Source organism: Sceloporus occidentalis, unplaced genomic scaffold (genome assembly GCF_023333645.1).
Source record: "Sceloporus occidentalis isolate IW3139 unplaced genomic scaffold, rSceOcc1.0.p SCAF_46, whole genome shotgun sequence".
Classification (NCBI taxonomy): Eukaryota; Metazoa; Chordata; class Lepidosauria; order Squamata; family Phrynosomatidae; genus Sceloporus; species Sceloporus occidentalis.
Genome location: NW_028317026.1, coordinates 5,026,335 through 5,053,018, shown reverse-complemented (window position 1 = coordinate 5,053,018; position 26,684 = coordinate 5,026,335). Strand labels below are relative to the sequence as shown.

The 26,684-nt window shown below is 37.1% G+C and overlaps 1 protein-coding gene across 1 annotated transcript in view; it reads left to right on the top strand.

Annotated features, from left to right (window-relative positions):
• LOC149289359 (neurotrypsin-like) overlaps positions 1-26,684 on the top strand; it is a 40,642-nt gene that overhangs the window by 949 nt on the left and 13,009 nt on the right. The window contains exons 2-8 of the mRNA XM_089490741.1: positions 9,931-10,072; positions 12,939-13,117; positions 14,789-14,945; positions 16,749-16,927; positions 17,250-17,391; positions 21,529-21,725; positions 25,311-25,452. Coding sequence (XP_089346867.1) covers positions 9,931-10,072; positions 12,939-13,117; positions 14,789-14,945; positions 16,749-16,927; positions 17,250-17,391; positions 21,529-21,725; positions 25,311-25,452 — 1,138 coding nt within the window. The remainder of the gene's footprint in view (positions 1-9,930; positions 10,073-12,938; positions 13,118-14,788; positions 14,946-16,748; positions 16,928-17,249; positions 17,392-21,528; positions 21,726-25,310; positions 25,453-26,684) is intronic.

Here is a 26,684-nt window from a genome sequence, read left to right as displayed (position 1 = left end):
TAATGCAAGGTGGATGAATGGAACAGCCTCCCTGCCGAAGTGGTAGAAGCTAATACAGTGAGGGGATTTAAAAAAGCATTGGATAGAAATATGGCTATCCTGAATCTAAGACAAGAGCAAGGACCGATTAAGGTGCAAGTTGTTACATGTGTATGTTTTGAAAGTTTTACAGCTTGGTAAATAAAGACTACAGGAAATAGTACTTTGTATTCACGCCAGGTAAATAGTCACAACTTATTCTATGGGATAATATCCCTTTTAATGCTTAGGTATCTAATTAGCATGTTGTCTGGTGCGTGGCAAGTTTCCAGACACAATAACGTGTTATGAAGTAACTGTGCCAATAAACCCAAGATAAGGAGCGCAAATATTTACGCTGTGGGGGGAACAAAAAAAAAGCGTAGTACTAAGCCTTGGATATCAAGTGCTAACACCTAGACTTAGCCAAGGCTTAGTACTATGCTCCGAACATGTCCGTCCTAGATAAAAGTGCAAAACATTACATTAGAGTGTAAGCCTTTAAGTATCTGGTTGCGTACATTAGTTAATGGGTGATATATGTTAAAGTGCTAGAGCGATATTAAATAAAAGTCTCCTCTTTTAGATAAAGATTGATCCACACGAGATGCTAAACTCAGGACGGGGAGTGCTAAACACAAGTTGAACATGCTTACTCTTACATGATGGAGTGCTAAACCCAACATGAAAGTGTTTTCCCTGAGAGAGGGAGTGCTAAACAGAGTGTTAAAGTGTTTTCCCTTAGATGCTAAAAAATGAAAAGTGGTTGGCCTTAGATGAGGGGTGATAAATGCGACATGGAAAAGGAGTGATAAACACCAGATGAAAGTGGTTGGCCTTAGGTGAGGGGTGCTAAATGCGACATGGAAATGGAGTGATAAACACCAGATGGAAATGTTGACACTCAGATTAGGAGTTGTGAACCCAGGATGGATATCCCGAGGGCTGGGAATTAGAAACATAGTCCCAAACAAGAGTTTACAAACCTTTTAGTTAAGGAATTCCCTCCCTGAACTGCCGCTTCATAGATATATACCGCTGGAATAATGACTGATGAACAAAAGAAATCAGAGAATAGAGATTGTCCAGCTGTGATGTCTCCGCATTATTCAACAGAACCATTCCTTACCACAGCAAGCCCTTGTCTGCAGATCTAAAACATACTATTGCCTTTATATATATATATATATTCGCAATGACATTGCATTGGCATCAAATTCATAGTATATAGAAAAATAGAAAACACATATGTAATTCTAATTGTTTTTCTAAATACTGCTTGTTATGTCCTGTCTACCCATTGTACAGCGCCACGGAATATGATGGCGCTTTATTAAACAATAAATAATAATAATCTTTATTATTATTATTATTATTAAGGACATGCATCGTTTTTTTTATGATGTGCGTGAAACAAGTTATTTTCAATGATTTTTCCATGTTACCATTAAAATGCCTGTGCTATTAGTTATTGAGTTATTATTGGTTAGAAATGTTTTCATGGTGGCATTTAAATAAGTTATCATTATCTGTTCTTTTACTTTGCAATGTAAGGAAGTTTTATCTCACTGGGAGGGTAGTAGATAAGGGGAACAGCCTCCCAGCAGAAATGGTAGAGGTTAACATAGCAGGGGAATTCAAACAGGCATTATAAGAAACCAAGGTTTGAGTGTTTACAGCCGTCAAGTTCTATGTTTCCATGCTTTTATTTATATTATGAATTTCTCATCATTATTTATTGATTTATATAGTGCCATCAGATCCTGCATCACATATAATTAGCTGGGGGCATATAGATTAACACAAGTTTCCACTTTGTAGAAAAGCTTAGAAGTCACTATTTAATGAATCAAATAACTCCCAAAAGAACAAACGTATGCAAAAGTTTCTTTCTACATAGCAGACTTTACTGAAGTTAGGTATAAAGAATGCCAGGTGTTACAGGAAGAAGAAGCCTAGAAGTAATGGTAATTATATCATCAGCGTCAACAGAGGTGCAAGAGACAAAGTTACTTTTAACCTTAAGTGAATACACAAAACCAGTTACACAAAGTTATGTGTCGGAGAAATATGTGTATAAACAGAAATGGAAGATTAAATAATTCCAACATCTGGTAGTTTTTTGGCTGGCACACACCTAAAGTGTTTCAGTCTGTCCGTCTGTCCTGGATAGTCACAAGTCTACAATTTGAAAGGATCAAAGATGAAGGGAGGAAGAACTGCGTTGCTATTTCTTATGAGACAAACAATATGTGTTTAAAAGGGTATTTTTGGGTGTTTCATTTTTTTGGGGGGTGTGTGTAGAATTAATGTGTATATTTTAATACATCTGAAAAGTTCTGCCCAAAGTGTCAATTCATGAACGAGATCATGTAAGAACCTTCCAGCGCCCTTGATGTATACAGCAAAGAGCAGAAATAAAATCAAGAGACGTGATAGAATATATTTAAAAAAAAAATGTTTTAATTATCTTTCCTTTAACTGTTAAACAAGAAAAAAACAGTCCATGTGGACTGATCATAGGCATGTGCTGCATGGGCGCTATGTTGGCTTATTCGTTGTAGTGAATATATTTTTCAATATATATTTATATATTTTTATAAATATATAAACTAATATAAAATAAATATAAATTGTATATTAAATATTTTATATGTCTATAGCTTATCATTAGAGAATATCTATGGTATCTATAGATGGTTTCTACCTCTTAATTTATGTCAGTCTCATTTACTGTGACGAGTTACAGATCTGGCTGAGATACACTAACAATGTGTCGATATACAATTTGTATTAAGGCTCACCAAAAAAGGGCTTAACCCTTTAAAAGGTACTATGATATTTAACAGAAGAAGGGAAGGAGTGGAACACTAACATTGGCATTTATTTACGTCTAATGACGTAAAATAATTACTAACCTCTATGGACCAACATCGAAATTTAATGCAAACCATCCATTGAGTGTAAGCACTCGAACCACAGTAAAGTGTTGTGCTCCCTACCTACATATTAAGTATATTAATAGAAATTGTCATTTGTAATAATATATTTAATATGTAGGTAGGGATCAAGGATGGCATCCAAGATGGTTAAACATTATTTTTGTTAGTTTGGTAATTATTTTAACTAGAAGCAAATAAATGCTAAGTTCTAGGTCTTTCCCTTTTCTGTTAAATTGTAACAATGTGTCAGTACTAGAAAAATCCGAGAAAGAACACAATCATTTATAGTTATGTATAGTTAGTTAACTTGTATACACACATATAGAGATTACCCCGAAGGACTGTTGCCTGAGAGGTAAAGCGGACTTGTTTGAACTTCTTCGCTGTCAGCTAAGATTGCACAAGTGAAATATAAAAAGGCACAAAAGCGTTTGGACGGAAATCAACCCCCCGAAGCACAGAGTAAGCCCTTTATATGGTATGCAAAATATTCGGCATCCTTTCGATGGATATTACTTTTGCTCAAGTGCCATAGGTCAAATTTTCAAGTCAACAGAATTATTTGGTTTCAAAAATCCAGAAAGTGGCATTGAGCAAAAGCCCGCACACTGTATCCTAAGTGAAGTACCAGAGGGTGAGTTATTGGGATGACATGTGTCAGGTTTGCCTTTTTTTATGTTCTTCGGTATAAAAAAAGAATTTGCAGTATCGCTTATTGTATCGTAATCTCTCGCCAGGAGGTGTGAGTTGTTTCCATTGTGATATGTCTTTGTGATCGTCATGCTGTTCATTCATTTGATTAAAGGAATTGCTATGTGCCTTTTCATGCCAACAAGTGTCCAGGGGTTGTCATTCATTAACATCAGTTATGATCCAAGCAAACTATGCGAGGGCTATGTACTGGCATGATCATTATTATTATTATTATCTTTTATTTATAAGCGCTTCTTACAACATATATATTCAAGGGGTATGACAAGACGAGAATTGACAGACTAAAGCAAACCAATATATTAGATAAAAAGGGCCCATAATTAAATAATGTTTGCTTAAATGCTGAACAGTTTAGGAAAAAATTGTTTCTAGATTGTACGCTAGGCTGAACAGGACCCTTCTTACCTTTTAATAAGTACAAATTGTTATGTGATGCTTATGTCATGTTTGCCCATTATATAGCACTTTGGAATAGGATGGACCCATAAATAATAATAGTTGATAGAATAAGTTGATGGCCAAAAGGTTGAGAACCAGTTTAATCTTTTTTTATTCATTCATTTCTGTTGACGGGCTAACACAGTACGCCTGCTAGTAATGAAACCGCAACAAGCAGACTCTTTTAATGCTACAGGATTACCAATGTTCAGTCTTGTAATTGCAACCGAATGAGTGACAAAGGAAGCTTTCAAACACTCAAGCGAACGCAGAGCCTGCTCTGTCTCATCCGCTGAAAAGGTTATTAGGATCCGTGTAAGGACTGCATGAATAATCCGGGAGAGATAGTCCCAGGCTGTGAGCTCCGCAAACCATTACCGAGCCGTCTGTAATTTAAAATATAGCTACAAATGAAAAAGTGAGGAAATGACCTAGGAAACTCTTATCCTCGACCAACCTGAATCTATTATTATTATTATTATATTTTATTTATACAGTGCCAGCAAAATGAATAACATGAACAAATGTAAAACGCACTAGTAAAAAAACAGAAAGGTCTATAATAATATATGTGGCATCCAACACTGGCAAAAAGTGATGCATATTGTTGTGTCCTTTTGTGTTGTACATGCTTGTATCTGGATTGGGGTGCCTTACATTTTGTCGTTATTTACACAGAAAACATGTTTGTCATTCTAAAAACAAAATCTTTCCTGATTTCCCCGTTTTCCAGTAGTAATATTACACATAACCACCAGAATTCCTAGAGTAAGGCGGTGTTTCTTTGATACTGGATCCTTTTCTGCACCATTAATGAGTTTTCTGTACATTACTTTTTTTTGTAAACGGTGTTTTGGACATGGCTGGATAGTGCTCACCGAACATGTTTTCTGCCAGATGGGTTGTGGGCAGCTTTATTACAGGGACCGCCATCTTGGATTTGCCTCCTGAGCTGAATATTGCCAGTCTCCCCCTGTATATGCATATCTACAGCTATTATCTATCTTAAACGATGCAAACACCGCCAACAGAGAGTCTAGCAACCCATGTTGGTAAAATAATAATACACAATCCTTGCATACAGGACTGTGATGGTTTGTGACTGCAGTGTAGGGTGACCACGTCGGCCATGTTTTCCAGGATACATATCATTTTTACATATTGCTGACCAGCCCAAATAAAATGCCACTCTGAAGTATGGGGGGGATGTATAACTGACCAATTGCTTCCCTTCCATAAATGTATACATCCCAGATACTGCAGGGCAGCATTTTAATTGGGCTGGGCAGCCATATGTAAAAGTTATATGTGTCCTGGAAAACATGGCCGATCCGGTCACCCTAGTGAATTGGCACTCTGCGTCCCAGTAGCCTGCATCAAATCATATTAAATCTTACTAAAAACCAAAAATGTAATATTTCATTTAATACATATTAAACCAAGTACTGTTAAAACACGCGTGAGACCGTTTTATTACAAACAGAAACGAAAAACGTTACTGTGCTCTAAACGGTGTGTTTATCTAGCAATTCAATAGCGCTTGGTGTTTAAAAGTACGCTACACAGTTTACGTAGCTTTTTGTTTTTTCAGGTGTTTAACGTAAAGGAGTAGTTCACATTTTGGCTAATGCTACCCCTGCTAATGGCATTTCCTCCGCTTAAACGATTATTTAGCAACCGCGGAAACTTAGCTGTAATTTTCACATTGTTTTTGTGTCGGACATCTGTATTCTGGTAACTGCTAATCTAATGCCATAAAGACCCGTTGCCTTCCAGACCCTGGGAATACATGAATTTATGTTATTGTAGACGGCGCTTTCGTTGACCTGATTGAACGAGTTGTGTTTGACAATAAATAGTGTTATATCTTTAAGACGAAATATTTCCCAGACTTTTGCAGTCAACTTGGCCACGCTGATGGAGACCCTGTCAATTATTAATTGACTATATTAAATTATGTCTGGCTAGAATTCCCTAGCCGATTTGACACTCAGTAACAAAAATGAAAAGAAACATAGAATAATTGCCAAGTATATTCTGGAAAAAATTAATTGGAGGCTTAAAATTAATTTATAAATGTTTAGTGTGCAGTGACACAGGGGTTAAAATAATTATTAATTAGTTTAATTAACATGCAAATTTAAAAGCAACTTTAATTATTTTAATTCAAATTTACCTAGATTTTTTTTAGGTGTTTTTATTGTGTTATTATGATTTAAAAGTCAATAGATATACGTTAAGTTAACACAAAATGATAACTGGCTGTATGAGAAGTATTTAAATATAGAATATTATGCATAAAAGGCAATTTTGATGAAAAGAATAGAATTCCGCTTGATATCTAAACTTCTTAGTATCTTTGATAATGAATTGTATGGTGATCGACTAATTGATCGCTAACGTTTGTAATTAATATTGACTAATACATGAGATTTTGAATCTGTAAGTTATCACTGTCATAAATAGGGTGTAATGTTTTTTCTCGTTTCTAAGAATTACATGAGACCGGTATTTGTCTAGACTGTCGGCAAGGAAGGGGCACATTTACACTCACAGCTAATCATTTTCATCAGGGTTATAAACATCAGAGTTATGAGGTCAGTGGTGGAGGCTTTAGAAACACGCCAGTCTCCGGAACTTCCTTCTTTAAGCGATAATAAAAATCCATATTTATATATATATATGAAAATCATATGGATTTAAGCCATTCCAAAAAAATAAATATATTGGTATATATTTCTTAAGATATACAGGTTGTATTTATGTTCTCACAAAAAATACAGTGGGGAAAAAAAATGATTTCTCCTCCTTCTATTTTATTCTTACTCTATAAAGGGATCCATAGATGAAGGTGGGATGGTTAATGGACCTTAAAATGAAAATAAAACGGGATGTAATAATCTGTTGGGGTACAATAAAGGATGATATAGCAAAAATGACGAAATAGTTTTCAGGCTAAGGTTTATTATGGCCTTAGTCATGGAGATGGAGTCAGATTAGGTACACCACCATCTGAAGACCCAAATAAGTATCATGATGGACACCACAAGGACCAAGTCATGACCTGAGTGCCCAGCTGTAATAATTGATCTCCGTTTTATTGCAGGTTTTAAATTTAAATTGAGCAGTAGGAACCTGCCTAAATATTTTGAGGGTGATAGGGTCAAACCAAGAAAGATCCCACACCTTACATTAAGAAGCCAATGGCGTTCTCAAGTTGTTTATAAAATACTCTACGTCTTTTCTTATGCCATATATGACATAAAGGAAAGGACAGACACCTTGCTTATAATGAAAACCAAAGCTGTATTTGCAGAGGAGCAGCTTCAGAAATGTAAAAAAAAGTTAAACTAGAAAGCAATTTTCTTATAGCTAAACACTTCCAGATGCCAAGAGCTACGCTTACTTTTTACAAGGATGTAGAAACTTTAAAGAGTAAAGCACTAAGAGAGTGTCCTTGAACCATCACAATTATTTCCTTTATGACTCATGCATTTTATAATAAAAAATTTGGACTGCAAAATGTTTTGCTACAATTTAGCTGGAATAAAAATAGTAACCTAACAGACAGTTGAAATGAGTTTAAATGTTTCATCTCATCATGTTAAAGTTGATCTTTATCTGCCCTGCTGAATTTTAACACTTGTTAGCATTCAGATTCAGCATTAGAAAAGCATTCCTGGCACTCTGGAACACCAAAAACATGCCTAGAAATAATTCTTTAATTATAAAAAATTTTGCCTCATTCATAAATTTGGACAGGAACACCTAATTGTCATGTGACACAAAAAAATGCAGTGATAGGTTGTTAGCAGGGCCGGCCCAAGACAAAATGCCGCCTGGGGCGAAGTTTAAAATGCCGCCCCCCCCCCCCCATTATCTACCCTTCCTCTCCCTGCCCCCCCCCGTACTTACCTTTCAGCAGTCCTGCGGTGAGTCTCCCTGCTCGGTCTCGGCGCCGGCTTGTAATGCCAAGTGCCGGAAATTACGTCATCTTCCGGCGCTCAACATTACAAGCCTGCACCGAGACCGAGCTAGAGGGCTCGCAGAGGAGAGAGAGAAGCCCTCTTGCTCTCTCTTCTCGGCTTAAAAAAAAAAAAGGGGGGGTTGCCCCACTCGGCTCCATTGTCGGGCCAGCCTTGGTTGTTAGTATACAAACTGAATACTCAGCTCTAGCTGCGTGATGTGTGTAGTATGTGATCATATTTCCCCAGTAGGTGGATATACGCAGGTGATTTTGAGGCTGTTAGAACCAATTTTCATCCCCTGTTTCTGGGGGTGGTGGTGCAATTAATATATATATATATATATATATATATAAATATAGTGAGATAGGTCTGGGATCGCCCCTTGCTGAGGTCAAGGGACAAGTGCCCGTCTTCATTCAAACCAGGCAAACAGCAGTAAGTTCGTGCAATCTGACACAGGGTCAGGTTTATTAGAAAGGTTGCAAAGACAAAAGAAATATAACACAACAACAAAAGAAATACCTTGCCTGTCCGGCACTTACTATACAAGGGATGTCCCTCACTACCAGCTGGAGAGCTTCTCTCTGCCAACTTAACACAATACGTCCAGCAACCTTTACTCACTTTACTCACTTTACTCACTTTACTCACTTTACTCACTTTACTCACTTTACTCACTTTACTCACTTTACTCACTTTACTCACTTTACTCACTTTACTCACTTTACTCACATGTCTCTCCCACAAACAGGCTTTCTGTGTCCTCAGCCAGAGAGCTACCTGCCCTCCTGGCTTCCCTTTTATATCCGCCCTCTCATTCACCTAAATTAATCACCTAGCAGGTGGAAGACTCTGGTGTTACTTCACATAGGAAAGGAACCTAGGAGAAACATACCTCCCTTCCACCACCAATCCTACATGAATGTCACAATATATATACACGGAATAAAATACCAACTATGTATTAATAAGTCAGCTCAACTACTCTTACACGTAACATTTGATGGGGTTGGCCCAATAATACATAGTAATGGCAGTTATTAGAGGTACTGTTTAGTAAATAATCCCCATAGATATCGATTACGGTCCACTGGTTTCTAAGGAACATTTCAGAGGTGTAGGACACAGAACAGTTTGTCTGTTTCCCCTCCTAGCATTTCTCTTCCATACTATCTTCTATGTTATATGGTGACGTGCGTATACGATGCCATAAAGAAGCAGCCTTTTGTTATATTGCTTTACAGTTGTAACTTGTTCATTTGTACTCCAGTTACTCTACTTTGATAAGATCATACATATTATTTTTAAATTGATTGGAGGGGCTGCAATACTTACTACAAAGTATACTTTTACATTTTAGACCAAATCAGCTATTTATGTTAATTCGCAAGTATATGATGAATTTGTGACACAAGTGTGGAAACAAAAGATGGGTGGCCTCAACTAATTATGTTGGTATCTGATATATATCATTGTAAAAGAACATGTTTTATTTGTTGCTGTTTATACATGTATACCATAAAAAAAGCTTAATTTTTACATTTTTTAATTTTGTTCACATTTTTAAAAAAGGTACACAGGCTCCATTATGTGAAGTAGAAAGGTTACAAGATGGGGCCAGAAAATACATTTCTTTGTTGTTTTTTTGCTTGAGTTGACATTCCTTCTCAAATACTTTTGCTGACCTTAAAATTTATGGCTTTACTCTTGAAGGTAATTGTGAGTAAAATCTTTTTTTTTGCCTCCAAGCAGAGAGGAGATATCTGGGGAATACATGCATCACTAAATTGTTCTATGATGCCATTTTTGTAAGTAACACATTGCCTAAATGCCTTTTTAACAATTAACAGGGTCAGTGCGTCTGCGGAACGGCAAAAGTGAGTCTGATGGGAGTGCAGTGGAAGTATATATGAACGGTGCCTGGGGGATCATCTGTGGCGGCCAATGGGATGATAACGACGCATCAGTAATATGCCGTCAGCTTGAGCTTGGGTAAGCTTTTCCTTTGCAACAGCACTGTTCTATACAAAAAGCAGAAAGTGTGTGTCTTACTGAAACAGAAAGGACATATGGCTGTAGAACCATTTTTGTCTCAGCTTAAAGGGACCATCAAATGTCTCTGACACCTCCTCTAAAGAATAATGTAAAAAAGCACTCTGCGTCTTTAATGACCATGGTTCCAAAATTTGTTTAAAAAGAGAAAAGAATAAAGCACTTGACCTAGAAATGTCCTCCTCCTCCTCATTGGTCTGATACTTCTTGCCACAGATTGGCTGTTTGAGGCAACCAATCAGTTGCAGGAAAGCATGTATGTAGGTAGTGTGTATCGTGCATTGTAAACCCAATACCAGTTTAACCCACCAAATAACGACACGGAGACCGAAATTGGATAAAGCAGGCCACAGCACAATTTTATTATAAAACCATAAAACACTGTGTTGGCCCAAAACACCATAAACCAATAAGAATAATATACAATACCGATAAATAATAAATACAAATATACAAATATACATAACATATTACCGTAACATATTCAAAACATAACCAACACAGGAACCGAATTAACCCCGTCCTTGCCGGCCTCTCACACTGCACAATCCAGACCACAGGTACTCACCTCCCCCCTCGTCCAAACAAAATTGACAGCTACCTTTCGCTGTCCCACCACCAATGCTAACCACCAGCCGTCCAACAAGCTCGGTGGGCACGTCCAATAAAACACCAGAGGTTAGGGGAGGATTGAGCCTTCCATTACACCAGCATCCAAACTCCATCACTTACCAAAACCAGACCGGCAAGGACACACAAACCGCCAGCTGTGACAAAAGAAAGAAAGTTAGTACACAAGAAATAGGGAGGGAGGGTGGGTGGGAAGCAGGTAAGACTGCAAAAAAGGACAGTGACCGGGGTCACCCAGAGGGCACCTTATATCACCTAGGGTCTCCCACCCCTCAATTAACATCCCCCAATCAAAACACGGACATGCCCTGAGCATGCACTAACCCACACACATACATGCTCCCTGTCCATTTAGCTACGCTGATTCCCAGGGGCCTTTCCCATTGAAATCAATGGGAATGCTTACCGTCCATGTGCACAAGGCTCTAAACAGCCCCCCGCCGCAACATTTGCCAAGCCAATGCTGGAGCTAACTGGAGATGAGTATATGACTGCAAATAGCTGGGAGACAGGCAAGAGGCAAATGCATATGGAGGAATTCTGCAAAGCCTTTACAGCAGGAAAATGGGCAGACTAAATGGGCAAAATAGTTCTTATCTGTTATCTCATTCTATATGTGCGTCCAACTACGCTCTGGGGACATCAGCAGCACCCAGAACATGGCTGTGACCACACTGATATTTCCAGAAAAAAATCCTCTTACAACTATTCCTTCAGTGTAATATTATTATTTATTGTTTTATATAGCGCCATACAATGGGTGGACAGGACATAACAAGTAGTATGTAACATAACAATTTGACTTACAGAGACAGCAGGTGAGGAGGGTCCTGCTCGAACGAGCTTGAATATCAGTCTGGCAGCCTGTGTGTAGGTTTCTATGATTGTTATAGCGACCCGTACCCATAGGCTCCAAACCATAGCATAATAAGTTGTAAAAGTTTCCATGGCCAAACGATGTTTCTAAATGGAAGCGGCTCATTGCAACCAACATTGGACAACACTGGCCTAAGGGATTGATGTTTAATAGAATATCTCAAAGCTCTACCACCTCTGCTATTTTGGTGAATGGAAATATATAGTCATTTTGATGTGGTAGTTTTACAAATTGAAAAACATTACTATATGAGTTGTCTTTCACATGTACCTCATTTAATTCTTCATGTCAAATTCCTAATGTTACACTGCACAGCACACTAGCTCTTTTTTGTTAGCAGACAAGTAGATGATGAATTAGTGATCCATTTGGCATATTTGCAATGACCCTTAACAAGAATTCATTTAAAAACTTCAATAGGTGGAAATATTACCTTGTCTTAGAGCTTATAGCTTTCCCAGCAGACAGTGTCCATAATTTCCTGAGGATGATCGTTTTTTTTTGAATTTTTAAAACTGTGTTTATTGTAAAGGCATATAAAGTGGTCAACAGGGAGGCTATGTTGTAGATAAGGGTAAATGCCTTGAAACAATCTGTGTATTTAAATTGTGCTCCAGCTTGCAGCAGGAATGGTGAGAAGTTCTATTCATTCCTACACACTCTTGGGAGCAAAAATTCTGGAGCTCCACATGACGCACGACAATTTACTTGCAAGATTAAAGCAGCTACCCTAAACTTATGGTAGTAAGGTACCACCAATGGCGTCTGAACAGCTAAACCCTGGATGTTTTTAAAAGACTAGAAAGCTGTTGCTACTATCAGTGGTCAATTATCTTCTTGAAAATCAGTGACAGCTTATCTGTGCAAGTGATATTTCTAGTGACATAGTTAAATATAGCAAAGTTTGTCATCTAGACCATCTTTAACACTGTGTAAAAGGAACAGCAGTGGTCCTGGGCCCAGGCTTAATGTAGGATTGCCTAATAGCTGTCCCTTGAACAGCCACTATTAACCTTAGGGTGGAGGTCTTTGCAACCGTAGGCACAAACAGTCCATTGTGTCATGCGTGTGACGCTATTGGTGAGAATGCCAGGGTAAGTCATGATATCTCCAACAGCAGGAAACACGCCAACCTCAAAGGAGAAATAGTTGTTGGAGATGTAAGTACCGGCGGCTGCACAGACCTTTACCTGGCACTTTGGTATGATTTGGTGTTAGTGACACAAAGCATATAACATTTTGTTAGTAGCATACATTGAAGAATGGAGTAAACATTTACCATTGTATATCTTTTGACAGAAACAAAGGAACAGCAACAAAGGTGCCATTATCTGGTCTGGGCATAACTTCTTCTTTGTGGAATGATGTGCGATGCCGTGGCAATGAGGAAAATATATTACAGTGTGAAAAAAACATCTGGCAGGGTGGGGCATGTCCACAGAATACAGCAGCTGCGGTCACTTGTAGCTTTACGCATGGTAAATGTATACATCAGCCATATATGAAATCCAGGTGTCTAGAAAAAATAGTATACTGCTAGATTTGGTAACGTACTGGGTTCTGCTTGATTGGATTTTGTGTTAATGATGTTAATCTCTCTTTTTGTCTCCAAGTATGTAAATCTTAAATGTATATCTTGTTATGTTATATCTTAAGAACAAAACAACGCAATGTGGTTTGTGTAAATTTAAGTTTCATCATGTTCTGGTGCAGGACGCCGCTCCCTATAAAGCTTTCGGCCAAGTTATGGATTTGAGTCATATATTGAGACGGGATTATAGATTTCGTTGATAGAAGTAAAATATAGGGATGGAAATACTTAGTTCTTAGACATGTTCTGGGAAAAAGGAAAATCTAAGATTGGGCGCATTGAAGATTTTGAAGGTCAATTGTGGACCTTCACTGGCTTTACAAAAGGGTTCCCATTATTTTGGTTAAATAGCATGGACGCCTTTGTGTCTATGCCCTCTGGCATACAAAAGGAAAAGTTTCAACTTTTTGTTTGCTTCTCTAAGTGTTCCTTAGTATTCTAGAAGACAACATAGCTGGCCAAACCAAAAGGACAGCAGAACTCTCAAAATAGCTAAAGGGCAACAGCACTGTCAAAATAGAAAGAAGGAGAAGGAAAAAACAATTGTCTGCCAGCTGGTTACTTCATCATGCAGCCAATCAATTACGGTAGCCATAGAGAGGGGGAAATAGCCTGGTATTTCATTTATAATTCAAGACTTATACATTAACGCTAGAAAGTTAGGTTTAATACCTTTAAGTAACATCAAAAAGGAGGAGGAAATATATTTTTTCATTCTAATTGTTCCTTTGTTTTATGAAATGAAATAGTAATTCGAAGGGACCCAATATATCTTTGCTTGGCACTTGTTATGAAAAAAGCTTTCTACCCTTTATAGGCTTCAGGGCAGCCAATATGATTTATTAACAGATGAGTTTATATTTATTTTTACATTATATATCCCACATTCATATATATAATGAGTAATGTCTTTGTATGCTAATGTTCATTGACCTTTTTAATGTATGAACATAGTAACCTTATAACATATACCGTGATAATAGTTTTGTAAAACATAGTGGTCTTTATGGATACTAAAAAACCCCCAAAAAACTAGCAGGCTACTAAAAATTTTCTGGTATCCAGATCCTACACATACAGTAATTGCCCAGCACCGTAGAACAAGGTAATAGACGTTATCTAAACTGATCCTGGGGCAAAGTTTAACAATAAGTCTTATTGTTGTTCTGCAAATTCTTAATGGATGGAGACTGATGATAAACACCACGACACATACTTTTTCTGCCCTTAACATTAGAACACTTGCACTGTGGGTGTGTATTTTACACAGGTATAAGACAACCTTATAATCATTCCACCAATCTTAGTTCTAATGTTAGCATGTACAGTATACTTGACATGAATGTATTTAAGACTTAAGATAGGACATAGACTTAATCGCTAACATGAATAACAAGACAAATGAGAGATTTAGGCTCTTTTAATAACTGATTAGATACCATCTAATGCAGTATTGTAGTCCGGTAGAAAAAAAATATTTGTTACAGCTTTAACTCTTAAGGGTCAAAGACGTTGTTAAGAAATATATCACAAGCCTTAAAAATTCCTCTTCTTCCAGCCTCAGACTCTGTTTTTGTCCCTGCCCGTCTGGTTGGTGGGACCTCTGCCTATGAGGGAAGAATAGAAGTCTATCATTCTGGCCAGTGGGGAACAGTGTGTGATGACCAGTGGGATGATGCTGATGCCGAAGTGGTCTGCAGACAACTGGGATTTGGGTAAGAATCCAAGACTGTAACTGCTATTTTACAGCTTGTAAGACAATAGCTGTTCCTTTTTTAATCATTCTGATGGTTCTTATTACAATTATGTTCTTCGTGCTATAAGATGGTAAGTAAGTTCCAATATGCTATTAGGTCCATTTGTAGTTTTGTATTAAGATTAATTATCTTGCAAGTAATACATGTTCATGCTAATTGCTATACTTTTCACACTTTGCACCAGAATTTCTCTTTATACATATCCAAAATGAATAAATAAAGAAAAAAAAAGCTGTTTCTCTGTAAAATTCAAGGGGCCAAAAAATGACGTACGGCTGCACATAATTTTTTATTATGCTGCCCTACGACCACCAGGCCTGGGGTGCCCGGATCTGTAATTTTCCGGAAATTGATGTTTTTTCTTTTCTCTCACTTTTCCTTTTTTTATTTTTCCTTTCTAACAACACATTAAAGTGACGTACAAATGATAAAAGATCATTAATGAAATCTATAAAATAGCTTCCATATTTATAGTTGGCAGTTAATGTAATCAATTTGAAGCTACATAGTTTCACTAAATGGAAGCTGAGCCTCAACATTACAGGGCCATCATCACCAAATCAATTTCCCATCAGCAACTACCTACCAGGTGCAAATAAATAAAATATACATTAATTTACAGTAGTTTTAATTGATTGTTATAGACTTCTAAAGACCTCCACCAGCCATCACTTCATCAGAAAGTGCCATCGATCTGCACCGTGTAATATTTAATTATGCATCCGTATGTTTATTGCTCTCACTCACATCACTGTCTCAATATATATTTAGTCTGCTCTAATATGTTGCCAATATATAATTTTTTTTTTAAAGGTTGTTGTTTAGAAGTAGCTTGATATAGTATATTACGCAATCAACACATTTTTTACATGGTTTGCTGCCATCGGATTTTTGGTTTTTTTTACACATTTATGCAACTGAAAAGGATCTGTTGTGTTGTACACTCTGCTGTGATTTTCATTTCCCATAAACGTGCTAATTTGACCTTCGCTTTTTTTCACTTCAGTCTTCTTCAGACAGCAGTTTTGACAGCGCTCAATGAATGTGTTAAGTCCTACTTCACGCGCCTTTCATGAATATTTCGAGCAAATGAGCTCATAAAGACTGTTAAATCCAGGCAGAGGGTGTTGATGTGTAATTAAGGATTACGTCTTTTAGCTGGCAGCATGTGTTGTATCGGAGATCCTACAAACAGATAGTTGCTCTTTTGAGAAACGGTTCTGGCATAATTTATTGGTAAAGTATAGTTGGAGACAATGTTCCATTGGGGCTTTCAGAAATGAGGAAGCCAATGTCTATACTGATATACGTATATTAATTGGCAGACTAAGCATCCAGAATAGTTCTCATCTGCTGTGAAATTCTATGTTCCTAAGGCATGATTCCATGCGTTGAAAGAGTTGTGAAGCGCGCAGGACCATATAAGATGTATTTGGCATTTTCTTACAAAAACAAACAGAATTAGTGTATGCGATATTGTGTGCTGAAAATGTCACGGTCTGTTTTAATGATCTGTTCTTGCTGAGCAATTTTCTGCCAATAAATGAATTTTGATTTCACAATTTTCCATCTATAAAAGACCTCATCTGTATCTGTTAAATTAGGATTCAATGCTCTTATATATGGGTCATGTCATGTAAACACACTTTGCTAGTATTTTTGCTCACACGCTTTATCTTTGAAGGTTTCTTAAGGATGAGCTCACCAGCTCTCAGCTAAACATGTGTAAATCTTCATTTCTAATGTTTCTTTGATTGACAGGGGTGTTGCTAAGGCATGGAATCAAGCTCACTTTGGGGAAGGTGTAGGCCCAATTCTTCTGGATGAAGTTCAGTGTACGGGGAATGAACTTTCTATAGAAGAGTGTCAGCGGAGTCCATGGGGAGAACACAACTGTGGACACAAAGAAGATGCAGGAGTGTCCTGCACACCACTGGCAGGTATCAAGTTTGTACACAACAAAAGTGACTATTCTTTGTTTTATTGTTGTTGGTAAACAATGTTTAATTCTGGAAACAGTATGTGAGAATGGAACTTTCATTTAATGCTTAAAAAAATATTCTTTGCAACTAATGTATGTTGAGAGTCACTCTTCATGTTTAGCTTCTTGTGCTTATCAGAATTCCTTAGTCCATAGTCTTTAACAAAATGATGCCCTCTAGTTCCAGTACTTTTAAAAAATTTTTTACAAGGCAGTGAACAATAAAATTATCATGCTGCTGGAATCTGTAGTAATGATGTTCTCTGTGTGTTTTCATGCAGATGGTGCTATTAGGCTTGCAGGTGGTAAAGGTAGCCATGAAGGACGCCTGGAAGTTTTCTATAAGGCACAGTGGGGAACAGTATGCGATGATGGGTGGACCAACCTGAACACACAGGTGGTGTGTCGCCAGCTTGGGTTCAAGTAAGCTTCTCTGGGTCTCTATGATATAATGAGTAGATAGAATAAAAATGTATAGGGTTTACCTTCCTTGGTGTAGCTGGCGTACCAGCCACGTTATGTTAGTATGTTTAATAGCTGCTCCTATGACAAGAAATTCGAAGCAGCAGAATAATTTTCTGTATTTATGTAATGTATGTTTTTCTGTTTCTAAATCATTATGTGGTATCTTAGTTGTTATGTCCTGTTTACCTAGTCTACATAGCTGTGGAATATGATGGTCCTAAATAAATCAATAAATAATATTGGTAATAATACAACTATAACCAGTGTTCCCTAAGGAAAAAGAAAACTGGCTGTTTTCAAATATATCTAGCTGTCTGCACCAAGGAGTACTCTGGAAACCTGCTATTTTTTTAATGGTCGATCAAGTATTTTGTTTAATCATATATTATTACTTCACTGTAATGTGTAGCGGCAAGAAAGAGTAATCAAACCCCTTGGAATTACCTGGTTTTCTGCATTAGTTGTTCATAAACATGATCTGATCTACATCTAAGTATAGACAAACACAATCTTTATTGAACACACCCATTCAACATTCACAGTGATTTAAACTGGTCTATCTTCCTTTGGCAGCAATAACTTCAAACAAGGGCTTCCGGTGGCTGCAGATCAGACCTGCACAACTTTCTGGAGGGATTTTAGACTCTACTTCCTTACAGCACTGCTTATCTCTGCCATATTCCTAGGATGTCTGGTGTGAATGTCTCTCTCTCAAGGTCATTTCACATAATCTATAATGGGTTATGGTCTGGGCTTTGACAGGGCCTCTACAAAAGGCAGCAACATTTTTGGATACCCCAGCAACATTTTTGGATACCCCAGGTTTAACATAGTCTCCTCAATAGCAATTAAACTACTTGCTGTCAGGCACAGATATAAGACTTTTGGGAACTGGAATTGTGCAGCTCATAGAAAGGAAATGTTTCAATGATATTGGCCTTGCTAATCAGGGGAACACATGAAAAATAAACTACATTTTACGTAATTATCAACCTACAATTTCCGATCACAATAGAGGACAGAGGTCGGATAATTATTTAGTCACCAAAACCAAGACAATCTAGTTTGTAAATATTTGGTATTAAATGTGACACAGTTCCTCAGTAGTTGTGAATCAAGTGACTGATGGACATAAAATGAGTATTTTCAATTCACCTTTTAATCCCAAACTCACTTTCTAAAGCTACAGAGGAGGACTAGCAAAGATGACAATTGCTCCTTGACATTGTGAGCCACTACCAGAAGCCTTGTGTGTTACTCTAGTCCAACCAAAACATGTCTTACTTAACAAGGATTTTATGCAGCTTTTACAACATGATCCTTTTTTTGTGTATCTGTTATGGGACCTCGTTTCTATGTAGACCCCTCGAGGTTTTATGTTCAATCCCAGATATGTTCTATTCTGCTGTGTTAATTGGCCACCTGGCTGCCCACCACACCCCCAATGTGCTCCTCTATTGACAGTCAAAACTGACCTGGTACAGCAAATAGTAGAATAATGTAATGGGAAAGAATAATATGTAATACTTAAATAACGGCAATATTAGGCAATTAAAAGGGTACATCCTGTTTAACATCTGTGCTATCTAGTGTTTCCAAGTGGCCTCTACGTGACCACCCTGATTACAAAATTGTAATGAGGGTAAATTGTGAATGGATAAGGAACAAGAGATGCGCCTGCCGTGCATTTTGCCAATATGAATATCGGCTTTGTCGGGGTAAAAGCGCCAAGTGGCTTCCCAGAATATTTAATAATTATATGACCACCTTGGCAACTAAAGCACCGCCCACAGTTGCGTAACTGGTGTTTTCACTTATCGCATGCCATTCATAGGTTACATCCATTTATAACTTTTTTTATGTTAAACAATATACCACCGTAGCACTAGCAGATACAAAGCTTTTATTCAGAGTTCTGTTCGTAGCATATCATGAAGGTACCTACCAATTTATCATAGAATCATGTATGAATTATCCATGTAATTAAAGTCATTAGGCTAAATATATATCTATAGATAATAAATAATTCCAGTAATTAGATATATTTATTTATGCAAACATACACATTTATATATAAATGTGATATAGCCTATTCTTTAAGAAATGAGGTATACTTAAAATCTTAAGTTAACGCTTTTGGTGATAGGGTCTTCATTTTGTAAATCAGGATTAGAAGGATCTGTGGTCAAAATTGGCCAATATCTCATTAATATATCTCTCTCCTTCTCCCAACCACTATCATATGAGCCAATATAGCATATGAGATATCTTCTTTTTTCATTATTTGGGATTTTAAAGGATCAAACTGCAGAACCCTCATATATGCCTTTTTTAAACATTAACAAAAAAAAAACAGTTGGCCTATAAATAAGAAAAATTGTGAGTCAACGCAAACTGTAAGAGATCCAACAAAAAAATCAGTATAGCCTTCTGTAAAATTGTCCTCTGACTCCAAAAAATGTCTTGTGAGGAATGTTACTATAAAAAGATTCTAAATCTAAACTAGCCAGATAGCCATTAGGTGTAATACAGAGCTGTTTAAAACGTGCAGTTGTAACCATAGTATCATGTAAAAAAGAGGGAAAACATTGAAAGAATGGTATAAATACATTTTGGGTTAAACATTGGTTTCCTGAGACTATCGTCTGCCAGAAGGATTATCCTTACCCTTATGAATTTTTGACAAACAATAGAAAGTAGCTATTGTTGGTTTTACGAGTAGCCTGAATTTAAACTCATCTTCAGTGATATATTTACAATCTCTTGTAAAGTCATTGTTAAGTGTATTATGTCACCAAATTCCTCAAATTCAGGAATCACATATTTTCATAGTCAGATAAAAATATATTTCCTCATTTATCCAAGGGTTTCATAAAAAAAACATCAGAGCTTCCTGCTTTTGATACGACAAGTTATATGAGAGTTGCACGATACATCCTCTATTGACATGAATGGTCCCTATAGATTTAAATAGGGCCCAATCAATGTATAGGGTACAGGTGGAGGAATGCACATACTATAATATACTAATACTATATTTTTATGCCATGCCTATTTATGAGGCTGTATCATTCCATTAAACATTTGCTACAGCTGTCAGTGTATATGTCTTCATATGTTCAGTGTTGAGGTAGACTAATTATTATATTTATTTGTATCATGCTCAGACAACAGAAACTGTGATGAATTAAAAAAAAACATAAAGAACAAACTTGTACCAGGAGGGCAAAGCTAAGAACTCCTTTCCATTTTTCCTTTTGGTAACCCTGTACAAAGAACAATGCGATGTAAGATTCTCGTCTGGTATCACCTGGTACCAACAGGAGCTTGAAAAACCCATTATAGGCGTTATACTGTATATGCATAGTATGAAGTAATTATTCATTGGCACAGGATATTAAGTCCATTTGTTATAATATGATTGTCAGCACTGCAGAAGAGATTACTGGCAGCCAAAATACACGTTTACTTCACATTTGTGTAGAGGAAGAGGACTGTGAAGATCAGAACCATTTCATAGACCTCAGGACTCTCGCATCTGGAAATGAAGAGGCACTTTTTTATGAAAGTAACATAGATGATATCTAATATGTATGGAAACAAGCCCCATAAACGTTTCCAGAAGCTTTCAGTCAGAACATGATGGAGTAATGGGGCTGCCGAAAGGTACCAAGAGCCTTCACGTTACGAGGTGCTGTTTTGACACGCCATTACTCATGTGTGCGCTGTGCTGGGGCTTTCTTTTCTATTATTTCCACACATCATTCATGAGTTTCACAGGCTTCAAGTTATCTACCTAACAAGCAGATATGTAAGGGATCACTGTTTGCCATCAGATTTCTTTTTTTATATAGTTACATCCAAATTCATTATCTTATTTTTTCCTCCCATACCTTAAGGTCATGTCAGTTCAGCAACATATGACATCTTGTGCCGTGATGTGTGTATAGAGACTATGAAAAAACATAAATATATATATAATTATATGTTTGTTTTTTTTTACCATTCTTGGCCTCCTCCAAAATTCACATAAACAAAAAACATAATATTGAATTTGTATATTTATAAATGAATATTTGGTTAAATCACTCATAGGCATGGAAAGAATGCATTAGAAAATCGCTTTGAAGGAAGCACTGGAGTTATCTGGCTGGATGATGTTAGCTGCACAGGAAAGGAGTCCTCCTTTGTCCAGTGCTCTAAGAAAGACTGGGGGAAGAATGACTGCAGCCATCAGGAGGACGTCCACATCACCTGCCACCCCGACACTGACAATCACAGGTCATTCACAGGTAACAGACTCATACGAGTGAGATTAATCACAGTAAGATCATTAGCTACAGTATATACAAGTAGACGTGAAGCCTTTACATGTTGCAGAGAGAGAAAAACAACCATATTTTGCAGTTTGCGTGTTCTGTATGTGAAGCTTATAATAGGGTGCATCTGTGAATCTGTTTCTTAAGATATATAAATGAGAAAAAAACACAATTACACTGTTTAATGCTTGCCTTACAATCCAAAAACCAGCTTTTGCAAGTCATCCAATCAGGGCCAGCCCTTGTTATTGGCCCGGGTCCAAAGATGAAATGCTGTCACCCCCACATACATTTTTTTTAAATGAAAGTAAATATCTCGCCCTCAAAATCATGCAGAAAATTCATATCAAGCCCCTTTTTTTGAACACCCCTTTCTCATTTTCTATCCCGTTTTTCTTTATATAATATCTGCTATTTCTCTTTATCGCATCTCTTATTTCATTTGATCTCTTTCTTTTCTTCCTACCTCTCCCCTTTCTCATTTATATTTTCCCTTTCTTTTATCTCTCCTCCTCTTTCTTTTCATCTCTCCACCTTTTTCACTTTATCGCTCCTTTTTTGTCCCTGTCTCTCCCCTTCTTATTATCCATGATCTCTCCATCCAATCCCTGCTCCTCCAGAGGTGGGAAGTCCAGTTTGCCTGTGGAGAGAGCTGGCGGGGTGATGGACTGCACACACACACAAGGTGACACCACCCTACCAACCCCTGATTGCTGACCCTTATGGACCCACTCAGACCCATGTAAGGGCTAGCTCTACATCCAATATCCACCAGTGAAGTATTTCTATTTGGTAATTTGATCTTACCCGAAAAAAAAATGTGATGTGACAGTCCATATCATCAAAAATGACCCAATTTAGCCATTTTTCTTTAAATTCACCCAAACGTGGAAGGGAATGGACATACCATTTTGAGAGCTTGTGTAACAATGAATAAGCACAATTGTACTTCTGGAGATGAGTAAACAGGCCAATGCAGAACACTAGCTGAGCCTAAACATAAATGTAAACCCAATAGTGGTATAAAGTTATTGTATTTAAAATTTAAATGTTTTACGAAACTTTCCATAAAACTAACAAAAGCACCACATTTATTTCTACTACCGCCATAAGGCCGCAAAATACATTTTGACAAAACTAGGAAAAGACAAAAATCAAGATGTATACAAGGACAGAGTGTACTGCCAGAAAAAAAACCATAACACCACAATAAACCATTAACCATGATGGGAATATTTATGTTATGACTTATTACACATGTATTGCATTGTTCCCACTGAAATCCAGCACATTCCTCATACTCTAACCCCAACATATAAATTATACAGCTTTCTGAAATAAATTGTATTTGCATATACAAGAGCTAGAACATTTTATACTAATTATAGGTAAGAGCTGTTCATACAATAAGCTAAATAACCGTGCATGTTTCTATACCTATACAAATATTTTGCGTCATATTGGACATTGTATATTTGAAATATTATAAAATCATACAAACCATGGTTGGGGATTTAACATCTGGGAAGACCACGGCTGATAATCTTTGGTGTGTCTCGAGGTTTACAACAGGGCCTGGCCTGAATGTGAATAAAGATAACATTATGCTGTTATTCAAGGTCTCCCTGCCAAATCATTGATGCAGTAATGTCAAGAGTATTGTCAGCTGCACTTGGCTTCTCATTTTGCTTTCTTAATGCATACACTATTTGAGCAGAAGGCCATATTTCCCATGAGGCAATGCAGACACGTGCCTGGGGGGCTGCCTTTTTTAATAGTGTTTCTTAAAAGCTCCATGCTTTTTGAGTCTCTGTGTGTGTATATATATATATATATATATATATATATTTACACTATTCAAAAGTTTGGGGTCACTTAGTTGTTTTCATGGAAAAGGAGGACATTTCTAGCTGTGCTAATATAATTGCAAAAGGCTTTTCTAATGATCAACATGCAGAGCCAATGTGGAGTTTTATGTTTCTATCATGTCGTGAACACTGCTGGACCCTTGAGTCTTATACCAGCTTGCCAAATGCATGGCCCACCTTTAACAATAGCAGTTGAAATACATTGATAATTTAATTACCGGATTGGTAGGCATTTTCTGCTTTTCATTCCCAATGAATATAAATTTTCCTGCGTGCAGGTCAATGATTAATTTTACAATTTCTATGGGTAAATGTGAACATTTATTCAGCATCCCTTAGTTGGAAGGCGGCGGAGATGGAAAACGATAGGCTATTAGAACAGCTGGGTTTCGAGGCAAATTGTAATGCAAGTGAAACAACCAAGAAATGATTGACAGCCACTCATCAGACCCTAGAGATTTGCAGGCTGCCAATTTTCTGCCTGACTGACTCCCTGGAACAGATTTACACCGTCCGCTAATTACGTCAAGTATAGCGCGTTCCAGAACTGCCACCAAATGGGAACCTATTGCTCTTGTTTTCTATGAACTTTGTTTCTATGTTATAGAACAAACCTCGTCAGCTCATAATCTGTTCAGTTGGAAGATTTAGTGATGGCAGTCTGTACATTACTTTGCAAATATGCATGTATAAATCCCGGTATGTTGGAATATAAATAAAATTAGCTGCAAAGAGGGGAAGAGTAGGTGTAATCCCCTTTTTATAGCAGCTGCTTATAATTTGATGGCCCCGTATCTTACAGAACCACGCAGCTGCCTCCTATAAAATAAAAAAAATATTACATTACCAAGCCTGCGACAGATAACAATTACAGATGTTTCTTGTGCACATTTACTGGTATTGTAGTCCCAGCATAAGTGGTTTTCTCTCTCCCGAGAAATAATAAGGGCAATAATTATGTGTGACTTTGATAGATAAACTTAGGTTATTGAAACAGTTTATCCAGCCAAAGAGTAATAAGGACAAAGTATTCAATCTGTCTGCAAAGACAAGGACCATCTGTCCTGCCTCCACCAATATCCCATAGAATGCAGTATCTGCAAGGCCAGGTCTTCTTAAAACGAGGTCTGCTTATATTTCCACAGTTCATTACCTCAATTTCCCTGGTACTAATGTGAATTGCAGGGCTAGGAACAGTGCCTTTAACCACAGAGGATTAACTGACACATGCTTTTACTATATACGTGAACATTAGTATTTAAGCTTACATATTTTACTAACTATTAAACTACGTTCACATGCATTGGAGAATGGTGGAAATAGCGGAATGATAGACATAAGTTGTATTGGCTTATTAACCTTTTTTTTTGTTGCTCTCGTGGTTTTGTAGGTGCTTTTTTGTTTAATATTTGGTTTTCCAGCGATCCATATCCTTTAGGTAATTTATTATGTAACCGTCTGGTCAAAGTTGCAGGGTTAGTGTTGAAATTTGATGCGGAAACCACATTTCCTGTTTAATTCATGGGACAAAATATTCAAAGACAATTAAGGGCTGAATGACATTTTGAAGTGTAAACCAATTCAAACCTCAAGCAGTTTCCTCTGTTTACATGGTTTCAACGCACACACATCTCTGCTATCTTGTGCTCTGAATGCATCTGTCCTCATATCACAATTGCTGTCATTTTAGGTCCTCCTCTGAGATTAATGGATGGGGAGACAAAGAAAGAAGGGCGTGTGGAGATTTATCTCAATGGCCAGTGGGGAACTATCTGTGATGATGGATGGACTGACAAAGATGCGTCTGTTGTGTGTCGGCAGCTTGGCTACAAGTAAGACTAATGATTTTTAGCAAAGTATATCTTTATCATTACCGAATCTCTTGAGAACTGTAAGAGAACATGAAACCGTCTTAAAAGACAAACCACCGCCCATCATTACTCAAAAACGCCTTAATCTATAAACCAACACTTTAGTCTTCTTATAGTTATTTTATGAATTTTAAAATACGATGAGATATTGCATTTACTGATGTCCATTCTCCAGATTTTTTTTCTTCAAATTTTGGGGTCTAGTATTTTTTCTGTCCATTAAGGCTTAGGACCCATATCATATATTATTCTACCTTAACTGGAAAATGAGGAAACATCCCAGTGGATGTATGAATTGTGCCAATGATGCAAGAGGCACTGTAGATGCATTTATAACGTTTGTGACTGCTTAGTTGCTAGTAACACAACATAATTATGTATCGTAAGGAGTAGTAAGCAGCCTATGCTTGTCTGTATTGTCTTTAGCCAGAGGGCCAAATAGCTAGCTGCCTGGCCCCATGCTTACTTTAGAGGCCTAAGGCAGCTGTAATTTGGTTGAAGCGGTAGGTTGAAGAGCTGACCTGGTAGCTTAACAGACCTCCACATCTAATCACGTATGGTTGGGCTGAGGTGCTCACAGAGAGCGTGCCTCAGGACCCTTTCTATTAAAGATGGCTATAATGTTTGTAGATTTAAAAATATGCGAGTTCCAAAAAGCACAATAAAGTTTTATAGTAAGACTAAACTAAAAATGCAACTGATATCTCTCTATCAACCTCCCATTGTTATGTATGAAAGACTCTGAAGAGCAGCTTGGCTCAACTGTTTCAATGTGATGTCTGCTCTGTAGAGAGAAAATGGCACTGAATGTAAACTGAATGCCTACGCCATTTATACGTTATTTACTTATTTTACAATTTTTAATCTATAACTTTTAGAAAAAACAGCAATTTTGGAAAATGTGAGAGATTACTGAAGGCACTATTTATGATACTAATATAATCCCCTTATTATTCTTCTTTGTTCTTTAACATATGTATAATGGCTTTTTAGACATATAACTATATTTCTGCACTTTTTTTGTATTTTAGTATCGTGACTTTTTGTTCTTAGACATAGTAGCAACCAAGTCAGCTGTACAAAACAAACCTAAATATTTTATCTTACTAACATTTTTGAATATCAGTTCAGTTCTTATTTTGCCACTAGTTTTTCTAACAACCTTTAAAAACCAAGCAGGTGCTGATTGTAAT